An 11281-nucleotide genomic window follows, 5' to 3' on the forward strand; every position below is an offset into this window, starting at 1 on the left:
GACGTCCCAGCTACAAAATGATGACGGTACAGCCCATCTCATGCAGATGTTGTGATAGCTGAATGGACGGAGGTGGACGAAACGCCTGGCTCACACTCCCTGCTGATAACATGTTGAGAAGAGATTCTCCTGTGAGGGGGAGGAAGGACAGAGGTGTTGCCAGGTGCCTGTCGCGGGGCAGCCTGCTCAGGCACCGAGCGCTCAGGCGGCCGCTTCTGTGCGCACAGCTGCGTCCCGACGACCAGCAGCAGGGCCTGGGCCACGCGTGTCCCCCCACGGACAGGTCCTGTGGCTGGCCAGGGTCCCCTCCTGTCCCAGCAGGGTCTTGGTCCACACAGGCGCCCGCACCCTGCGGAGTCCCGGGGATCGTGTTTCACAGGGGATCTGCGCTCTTTCCTCTTCCAGGGGATGAACAATCAGTACGCGCGCCGCGAGGTCTTCTGCAGGAACACCTGTCACGAGCTCAAGCGCTTCTGGGAGAGGGAGATCGGCAAGCAGACTTGCTACCGAGAGTCGGAGGAGCATCGCCTGGGAAGGAGTGCGCTGAGGAGGTACGGAGCTGTTCGTCTACTTTTAAAATTAACTCATTTTTAAAATAGGTGGTATTGTTTAGGGAAGTTATAGGTTCATGGCAAAATTGAGCAGAAAGTACAAAGAGTCCCCATTTACCCCCTGCCCCCCCCATATACACAACTGCCCCACTGCCAACATCTGCACCACAGTGGTGCATTTGTGACAATCAGTGAACCCTCAATGACACACCATTATCATCTCGTTGATTTGCAAAAGCAAAATTGATTTCCCCAGAAGATGCCAGATGGATATCTTAGAGCAGCAGTCCCCAACCTTTTTGGCACCAGGGAGGGGTTTCATGGAAGGTGGGACCGGGGCAGGAGAATAGTTTCAGGAGATTCAAGCGCACCACATTCATTGTGCGGTCAGCCCTCTCTGCCAGTGATCATCTGTGTTTGCAGCCGCTCCCCGGCGCCAGCATCAGCGCCTCGGCTCCGGCTCGGGTCAGCGGCGCTAGATTCTCACAGGAGCCGCAACCAGGATCGCTCCCTCGCCCGCGCAGTGTACAGCAGGGCTCAGGCTCCTGGGAGAATCTGCGGCTGCTGCTGAGCTGACAGGAGGCGGAGCTCAGGCTGCGACGCGAGTGACGGGAGCAGCTGTAAATACAGATGAAGCCTCGCCTGCCTGCCGCTCACCGCCTGCTGGGCAGCCCAGTTCCCAACAGGCCTCGCACCGGTATTGGTCCACAGCACGGAAGGTGGGACCACAGTCTTACAGGACATAACCATTTGAATATTCTATGCTCACAGTCCATTAATTCTTATCTTTATAAACTGAAAAAATCTCTCCTTTCTGTCACCATCTCGCCTGTCTAGCACACAAGGGTTACCCTAAATCAGGGAGGAAGGGGGGCAGCAAATGTGCCTGCGAAAAGCAATCAAGCAAAGGTGACAGTGACCAATTCTCAGTGCACGTTTGGGTGAAGACACAGGATGCCCCCGTGGTTCCTGGGGGCGGCCGGCCGGCAGGATCTCTCCCTCTGTCCTGCGTCCTCGGTCCGGCTGAGCGAGTCCAAGCAGTGGAGAGTAGTTACGCCTGTGTGCGGAGGAGGGTCGTGGTCACTGTGGAGACGGTGCCAGCTCAGTGCCCTCACACACAGCTGTGGGAAGCCACCAAGGGTGCGGAGAGGGAGAGCCTGTCTGGGTTTCTCTCCCTCCAAAGGAGCAGCTCAGCTGGCTGGCTGCTTGCTGAGGCCACAGCTCATGCATGGCAAGGGACAGTGTGAGCTGACCAGACAGCAGGGCCCATGGCTCGTGGCTGCAGGGCTGAGAACACGCCTTAATTCACAGTGAGAAACTCACTGTTCTCTTCCCAAACCCCCTCCTGAGCTCTGGGGAGAACCCAGCCTCTTCCACTTACAGAGACCTGCTCAGTCCTCTTCCCGGCCACTGTCCTACCTGCTGAAGTGTAGTGCTGGGCGTCGCATCCGGGCATTCCCGGAGAAGCTGAGTTGAGCTGCCAGTCATTTCTTTGATCTCCACCATCTTCCTTTCCCCAGGCCAGGCCCTCCAGAGTCCCATACCATGTGAGTTCCCCGGGGAATTTGCAAAAGGCCTCACGTGGAGTGAAACTGACTGAGGAAGAGGCAGAGACCAGAGGCTCCAAGAGAGGCGCAAGCCAAGGGGTGAACAAAACAGGCTCTGAACCAAATTGCGCAGTTTGTTAAAACATTTATACAGTATTATCTATGCATATAACAAAAGCCTGCAAGGAAATAAACTTTCTGGTTGGTGGGATGGCAGAAGACCCTAACTTGTTTATCCTCCACCCCCTCTTCTGATTTGAGCCGTGTAGCCCAGCTCCAGGGGGCCTCTGCTCTGGTCACCACTCTAGGTTGTCCCGTCACAGAGTGGAAAAGATGCCCCAGATCACTAGGCTGTTAGAAGGCTTGAATATGAAAATGTACCTAAAGCACCCAGCGTGGCGCTGGCCCGGGGTCAGGGCTCAGGAATAGCAGCCGCCCTCCCTCCTCTCCTCTCCGCGTAATCCAGGGTCTGATGCAGCAGCAGCGAAGTGGCAAAGGAAGACATCGCTTGGAGGAGGAAGGCAAGAGTAAGAGGCAGTGGCAAGAGCGGGCGGGGGCGAGAGCAGACCCCTGCAGCCGCCGGCTGCGTGGCCCACACTCTGGGTCCCTGGGGTGAGCTCCCAGGTCTCCCTGGGCCACAGTCTCCTCGCCGTTACTTTTATCATAGAGAAGCAGACACTAGCCAAGTAAGAGAGGCGCTGGAGACTCGCCGCCCTTTGAGCGTGGCCAGAGGGAGCGCACGCTTCCTCTTTTTCTTTCAGTGCAGATGAAGCGTCTGGGCTCCCGATGAGCACAGGGTGTGCATGGACGTCCCCCGTTTTGCAATTGGTCAGGGAGCCGACACACATGCTGCCACCTCCCATCTGCCCACCGCGGGCCCAAGTGCTCCCTGCTGTGGTCCCAGGGCGCTCCCAGCTTCAGCGGGCTCCCTTGGCCCCCGGGGCGCAGCTGCCTGCAGAGCTGGCGGGAGGCGTGTCGCCCACGCCCAGGTCCGCTGCCCTGACCCCGTGATGTCTTGCAGGCAAAGGAGAGCCAGGGGAAACAGGGAGAATGGAGAAGAGCATTCCGGGCAGGAGAAATGACACGTGCACGTGGCTGAGGCAAGAGAAGAGCTTGCCACATCTGTGGAGCAGAGAAATAGCCATTTTTGCATAATCTTCTGTATTCTCCAAAGTCCCCACTGCAGTGCTGAGCATACACTAGGCGCTCGTGACTGGCTGTATTCGGGACCGTGGACCGGGCTCTCTCTGAGCCAGGACTCTCCCCACTCCCGGCTCCCCTGCCAGGCTGGATTGTCTCCTCTGCCCCCCGCCCCCCCAGCAAGTGCCGTCCCTCAGCAGACCCCTTCTCCCGCGCTGGCCCTTGGGTCCCCTCTCCTCTGGCCTCTGGCTGGGTTCTGTCGACAGTGGTGAGAGGACCAGAGGGTGACTCCACCTGTGTCTTCCCCGCACCCTCCCGGCGCGGGGTCCTGTTCTAGCAGTGACCTCTCGCCTGCCTGCCGGGCCACAGCTCCTGCCGGCCGCACCTCCTCCACTGCTGCAGGCTGCAGACACAGATGACAAGGGACAGACAGACATAAACAACGTTTGGTGACGTCTAATGAAAGTAAATTGGATCTAAGCAAGGATCATCAGTGTGTTTGCTAACATCAAAAAAAACAAAACAAAACAGAGAGATACAGCCAGAGGCGATGGCTGTCCATCCTCTCGCCCGTGCAGTGTGAAGTAGTTTGTCGGAAGGAAAATGAACCTGAATCTCATCCAGCCTCTAGTTTTACACTCCCATTAACAGAACATACAGGCCAGGTGTGGTGGCTCACACCTGTAATCCTAGCACTCTGGGAGGCCGAGGCGGGCGGATCGCTCAAGGTCAGGAGTTTGAGACCAGCCAGAGCAAGAATGAGACCCCCGTCTCTACTAAAAATGGAAAGAAATTAATTGGCCAACTAAAAATATATAGAAAAAATTAGCCGAGCATGGTGGCGCATGCCTGTAGTCCCAGCTACTCGGGAGGCTGAGGCAGGAGGATCACTTGAGCCCAGGAGTTTGAGGTTGCTGTGAGCTAGGCTGATGCCACCGCACTCTAGCCCAGGCAACAGAATGAGACTCTGTCTCAAAAAGAAAAAAAAAAAAAAAACAGAACGTACAGGAGACAGGAGTAGGTTAAAGTCACACAGGAATGCAGTCAGCAAAATCCAGACTGCACAAACTCTCCAGAATGATCGGGTTTCCAACAAATTGCAAGGGAAGGGGAAACATGAGGGAGAATTTACAGATTAAAAGAAATTTAAGGCCAGGCACGGTGGCTCACGCCTGTAATCCTAGCACTCTGGGAGGTCGAGGCCGGTGGATTGCTCAAGGTCGGGAGTTCGAAACCAGCCTGAGCGAGACCCCGTCTCTACTAAAAAAATAGAAAGAAATTAATTGGCCAACTAATATATATAGAAAAAATTAGCCGGGCATGGTGGCGCATGCCTGTAGTCCCAGCTACTCAGGAAGCTGAGGCAGGATTGCTTGAGCCCAGGAGTTTGAGGTTGCTGTGAGCTAGGCTGACGCCACGGCACTCACTCTAGCCTGGGCAACAAAGTGAGACTCTGTTTCAAAAAAAAGAAAAGAAGAGAAGAGAAGAGAAGAGAGGAGAGGAGAGGAGAGGAGAGGAGAGGAGAGGAGAGGAGAGGAGAAGAGAAGAGAAGAGAAGAGAAATTTAGAAGATACAGCAACAAACAAAAACGTATGTGCTTTATTTGGATCCTGCTTCAACCAATCAAACTGTTAAAAACTGTAAGGCAATTTGGGGATCATGAGCTGGCTGAATATTCGATGAGATCCAGTACCTCTGGTTCATTTTTTAAGTGTGATGATGGCAAGGTAGTTTCTTTTTGAAAAAGTTCTTATCTTTTAAGGATAAAACAGCTAAATCTAATTATTCTGTTTAAAATGCAGGGGCAATATGATGTGGAAAACACGATTAGCCACGAGTTGCTGAAGCTGGGGGTGGATACGTAGGAGTTCTAATCTTCTATAATAAAGGTTGTTTTAGAAATTTTATATTGGAAAACAAGAGCACTATTTTCCTTGCTCCTCAACACCTCTTCATAATCCACATAGCCTCATTAATTTTCTCTGTATTTATTTTGAGACAATTAGCTGCATACATGTTTAAAAGTGTAAAATTTTTTCATGGTGAAGTGAAACGTTTTATCATAAGGCAGTGACTTTCTTTATCATTTCGTTTGAAAGTCTTTTTATTGGCTATTAATATAACCACACAAACTTTGTTTTTATTAATATTTGCCTTATATATCTTTTTTCCCTTTTTTTGTTTTCAGCGTACCTTTGTCCTTATCGTTTAGATGTGTCTTTTCTCATCAGCATATAGTTAGATTAGATGTTTTTCCAATCGGACATGTTTTAGTCATTAATTGTTGAGTTTAGTCTGTTTACATTTATTATAATTGACTGTTTCTACCATCTTAGTTACTTAGAGTGTTCTGTTTCCCCTTTTCTCTGTTGTTTTTTATTCTCTTCTTACGTTTTGAGTTGATCTCCTTACCTCCTTAATGAGACAGGAACTATTCATATTTCACTAGTTTCTTCTCTTCTCTTCATCATTGTCTTCTTACTTTCTTTCGGTTAATTCTTTTGCAGAAAAGTTCCCAATTTTGATCAAGTCTAATTTATCAAAAAATGTTTTATAGATTTTTGTTTTTGCTGTTGTATATAAGAAATCTTTGCCTATTTCACGGTTGGAAAGACTACCTTCTAGGTTCTATTTCTAGTGGTCTTATGATTTTAAGTTTTATATTTACATTAATAATTTATTTTGACTTAATCATTTAATAAAATGTGAGGTATGGATTATCCAATGGTTCCAGCACCTTCTGTTGAAAAGACTGTCCTTCCTCCACTGTATCACCTTTGCACTTTTGTTGAAAATCAATTACTCACACATGTGTAGGTCTATTTGGAGGCTCTCCTTCTGTTCCCTTGATTTATATATCCATTGGCACCAACGACACACTGTTTTGGTTGCTTACCTTTATAATAATTCTTAAAGTCAGGTAGTGTAAGTCTTACAACTTTTTCTTCTTTTTCAAAGTTGTCTTGGTTATTCTATTAATAGGTCCTTTGCATTTCCATGTGAATTTTGGAATCAGCTTGTTGATTTCTATTATTTCAGATAACATACTGGGTTTGATTGAACAGAATTGAATCTATAGATCAATTTGAGGAGAATTGACATTCTAGCAATATTTAGAGTCTCTGATATATGAACACAATATATTTCTCTCTTTATTTAGATCTACTTTAATTTCTTTCAACAATGGTTTGCAGTTTTCAGTATACAGCTCATACATATCTTTTGTCAGATTTATCCTTATTTCATATTTGATGTCACTATAATTGATTTTTTAAATTTTAATTTCTGATTGTTTCTTTTTTTGAGACAGAGTCTCACTCTGAGTGCTGTGGCATCAGCCTAGCTCACAGCAACCTCAAACTCCTGGGCTCAGGTTACCCTCCTGTCTCAGCCTCCCGAGAAGCTGGGACTACAGGCATGCACCACCATGCCCGGCTAATTTTTTCTATACATTTTTAGTTGTCCAGCTAATTTCTTTCTATTTTTTTAGTAGAGATGGTGTCTCCCTCTTGCTCAGACTGGTCTTGACTCCTGAGCTCAAATGATCCTCCTGCCTTGGCTCTCAGAGTGCTAGGATTACAGGCATGAGCCACTGCACCTAGCCTGTTTCTTTAATTTATGGGTTATTTAGAATTGTGTTATTTAGTTTCAAAATATTTAGGAGATATTCTGTATAGCTTTCTGTTATTGATTCTAACTTAATTATCATGGTCAGAGAATATACTTTGTATAAATTCAATCCCTTTAAATTTATTGAGGCTTGTTTTATAGCCCAGAATATTTTCTATCTTGGTAAATATTCCATGTACATTTAAAAAGAATGTGTGTTCTGCTGCTGTTGTTGGGGGGAATGTTCTATAAATGTTAATTGTGTCAAGTTGGTTGATAATGTTCAAGTGTTTTATATACTTATTTTTTGCATGCTTGTTTTTTTTGTTTTTTTTTTTTTTTTTTTTTTTTTTTTTTTTTTTTTTTTTTGAGACAGAGTCTCACTTTGTTGTCCAGGCTAGAGTGAGTGCCGTGGCGTCAGCCTAGCTCACAGCAACCTCAAACTCCTGGGCTCGAGTGATCCTTCTGCCTCAGCCTCCCGAGTAGCTGGGACTACAGGCATGTGCCACTATGCCCGGCTTATTTTTTATATATATATCAGTTGGCCAATTAATTTCTTTCTGTTTATAGTAGAGACGGGGTCTCGCTCTTGCTCAGGCTGGTTTTGAACTCCTGACCTTGAGCAATCCGCCCGCCTCGGCCTCCCAAGAGCTAGGATTACAGGCGTGAGCCACAGCGCCCGGCCTGCATGCTTGTTTTTTAATTGTTGAAAGATGGGTATTGAAATATATGACTATAATTGTAGATTTGTCTATTTCTCCTCACCATTCTGTCACATTTTGCTTCCTGTATTTTGAAGCTCTGTTACTAGGTTCATAAATGTTTAAGATTACTATATCCTCCTGATGAATTGACCCTTTTATTACAAAATGACCCTCTTTTTCTTTGGTAATATTTTTTGCTATGAAATCTGCTTTGCCTGATATAAACCACTCCAGCTTTCTTTGATTAGGGTTAACATGGAATTGTTTTATCTTTTTACTTTTAACCTATTTGTGTCTTCATATTTAAAGTGGATTTCCTGTAGGCAGCATATATTTTGATACTGCCTTTTTAAATCCAATTTTAGAATTTTTGAATTTTAATTGGATTGTTTACACACCATTAATATTGATTGGTATGATTTGGTTTAATTCTGCCATCTTGCTATTGGTTTCCTGTTTCTCTCATCTGTTCTTTATTTCCTTTCTCTCTTTTAAGTAATTTATTTATTTATGTATTTTTATTTATTTATTTATTTATTTATTTATTTATTTATTTTGAGTCAAGGCCTTGTTCTGTTGACTGGGCTCAAGCAATCCTCCTGCCTCAGCCTCCCAAAGGGCTAGGATTACAGGGATGAGCCACCACATTTGGTCTCCTTTCTCTTTTTCTGCATTCTTTTGGATCAACTGAGTATTTTTTATGAATCTATTTTACCTCTTTTGTTGGCTTTTCAAATATATCTCTTTGTTATTTCAGTTGTGGCTTTAGGATTTATAATATACATCCTTAAATTATCACAGTCTACCTTCAGGCGATATTTTATCATTTCCTGTGTAGTGTAAGAACCTTACAATGGTAAAATCCCATTTCTCCCCTCCTGGCCTTTGTGTTATTGGACAAAGTACACCTTTACTTCCACATACGTTATAAATGCCGCAATATATCATCAACAGCTTTGCTTTCAATAGTTGATTATTTTTTAAAGAGATTTAAATAGTAAAAAAACAATTATTGATATACACCCATGTAGGTGCTTTTCAGGTGCCCTTCATCATATTGTGTAGGTCCAGATTTCCATCTTGTGTCATTTCCTTCTGCTTCAAGGACTTCCTTTAACATGTCATGTAGTGACAATCTGATGGTGATGATTTCTTTCAATTTTTGTACCTATAAAAAAATCTTTATTTCATCTATTTTTTCTTTTTTTTATTTCAAAATTTTAAGGGGGTACAGATGTTTTTGTTACATGGATAGCTTTTATAATGCTTTTGTCAGAGCTATTAATGTGCCCATCACCCGAATAGAGTTTATTATAACCATTAGGTAGGTTTTTACGCCTCCCCACCTCCCACCTCCACATCCCACCTTCTTAATTTCCAATGATTTTACTTCCCTCTGTGCACATCAATTAGTTTCGAATTATTAGAGAGTACATGTGGTGTTAGTTTTTCTATTCTTGAGATTCTTCACTTAGGATAATGGTCTCCTGTTCCAACCAAATTGCTGCAAAAGACACTGATTTATTTCTTTTTATGCTGAGCAGTACTCCATGGTACACATATACCACATTTTGTTAATCCACTCATGCATGATGGGCACTAAGGTTGATTCCACATCTTTGCCATCGTGAATTGTAAACATTCAAGTACAGGTGTCTTTTTGACAAAATGACTTTTTTTTCACCCCTGTTTTTGAAAGACAGCTTTGGTGTCTAAAGAATTCTAGATTTACAGGTTTATTCTCCTTGACTTTAAATATAATACATTCTCAAAGGAAAATTCAGAGGGTTAAGATCAGAATAGTTTTAACAGATGTGAGAGTCTGTTCGCTCTCATTTATATAAATATAATATACATATTTAAACTTATAAGTCCTCTGCCTACTTTTTAAAACCCGAACACACACACACATAGACACACACACACACACACCTTCAGGGGAAAAAAAAAAAAAAACGAAAAAAGGAAGGAAGTTTCCCTGCAGCAGCAGCAGCCATGGAGATGAATGCTCCATCTGTCTGTGTTTTGTGTCTATTTTCAGGCTCCGAGAAGAATGGAAGCAGAGGCTAGAAACAAAGCTGAGGCTGCGGAACAATCCAGATGAGACTGAAAAGCGGGCAAATGTTGGCTGAGAGCTTCCTGCTTCATTGACCCAAGGGGATTCAAAATGCTGAGGTCACGCTGCTAGGAGAAGTCAATGCAAATGCCTGAGTCCCTTTGCTGTCCCAAACAGGTCTCTCACTATTGTTTCCCCTGCAAATCCTTCCCCAGTGCTCCAATGAGAGTCCTCTCTGCATGGAGGCCAGGTTACTACCCCAAATGTCTCAAAAGACAAGTATATTTAATGTCAAAGCTCCATGCAACATACTTTATTTCCATATAACTAACTTCTGATTTTGAAACCCAAATATTTTAAACTCTAAGCACACTGGCGGATTCCTGATCTTGATGGTCATACTTTATTTAAATATTGCACTGTAGTTTTTGCCCTACCATTTTACCTAGGAAACATAGTTTTATGTAATTCTTTCTCTTGTTTTCTTTTTATGAGAAGAGAAATGCACCTATCTGCAGAAATAGAACTATTGTAAATAGTCATTAAAATGAGATTTGAAAATAAATTGACCTAGTATTCTTTTCTCTTCCTAAAAAATTTAATCGGCTTTTTCAAAAACATGTTTACCGAGAGCAGTAACATCGGGATAATGTGAATAAAACTTGGTTGTCTTGCCATGACTGTGCATGTGCTCTTCATTTTATTATTTTTGGGCTCCACGTGTTTGCACTGGTCAGCTCTCTGTCAGCCCAGCCAGAACGTATCTGGCCACCCCAACAGAGTGTTTGGCACACAGATTCTGGACTTTGAAATGTCACGGTCACTCCCTCGCCATGTCTCAGGTCCAAAAGCACCAGGGGGTTGTGCTTCTGAGAGTGCAAACTGTAACTGGGCCTTGGGTGACAATTTCTAACTAGGGGAAGGGAATTTTTTATAAGTTAAATTTTTTTTTTACTTTTGTAAATGGAAAAGAAAACAAAGTCTGCAAAATAATTTTAAAGAGATTTATTCTGAGCCAAATTTGAGGACCATGACCAGGAGCCACTTTCAAGAGGCCTTGGGCAAGTGGACTGGCAGTGGCTGGATTATAGTTCAGTTTTATACATTTCCAGAGAGACAGGGGTTACAGGCAAAGTCACAAATCAATACATGAGAGGCACACATTGGTTTGGCCCAAAAAGGAGGGACATCTCCAAAGGGGGCTTACAGGTTATAGGTGGGTTTAAAGATTTCTTGATTTCTTGGCTGGCCATTGGCTGAGAGAGTTAGACTTTATCTAGAAGACCAGAAGGGATATGTTTATTTTAAGATAAGGGTGTGAGCACTCTGGGAGGTCCAGACAGGAGGACATTTTAAATTTACGATAGCTGCCTGCTAGGAAGCCTGAGTTAAGATATTTTAAATTTATGATAGGCATCTGCTAGGATGCTTGAGTTACGATAGGGGCTTCTTATCTTTTAGAAGATGTTAATGCCATACCAGAATCAGGTTGGGAAGTAAACCACCGATTTATTTGGTTAACAAAAGCTGCTTAGTGGGAATTTAGCATTTGTCAGCCTGACCCAGCTGGCCTCCTTAAGAAGGAGTGTTTAGCAAAAGAGAAAGATCAGAGTTTAGTCCTCACTTTTATACTTTTTTGTTAAAAGCTAACACACAAACACACACGTTAGCCTA

At 44.4% G+C, this 11281-nt stretch overlaps 1 protein-coding gene across 1 annotated transcript; it reads left to right on the top strand.

Annotated features, from left to right (window-relative positions):
* Positions 1–402: 402 nt before the first annotated feature.
* Positions 403–9683, top strand: FAM240A (family with sequence similarity 240 member A). The gene is made up of 2 exons (XM_012771042.2): positions 403–551; positions 9593–9683. Exons 1-2 carry the CDS (start codon positions 409–411, stop codon positions 9681–9683), a joined length of 234 nt encoding a protein of 77 aa, XP_012626496.1. The 5' UTR covers positions 403–408.
* The last annotated feature ends 1598 nt before the right edge of the window (positions 9684–11281 follow it).

This window comes from Microcebus murinus, chromosome 1, assembly GCF_040939455.1.
Source record: "Microcebus murinus isolate Inina chromosome 1, M.murinus_Inina_mat1.0, whole genome shotgun sequence".
Classification (NCBI taxonomy): Eukaryota; Metazoa; Chordata; class Mammalia; order Primates; family Cheirogaleidae; genus Microcebus; species Microcebus murinus.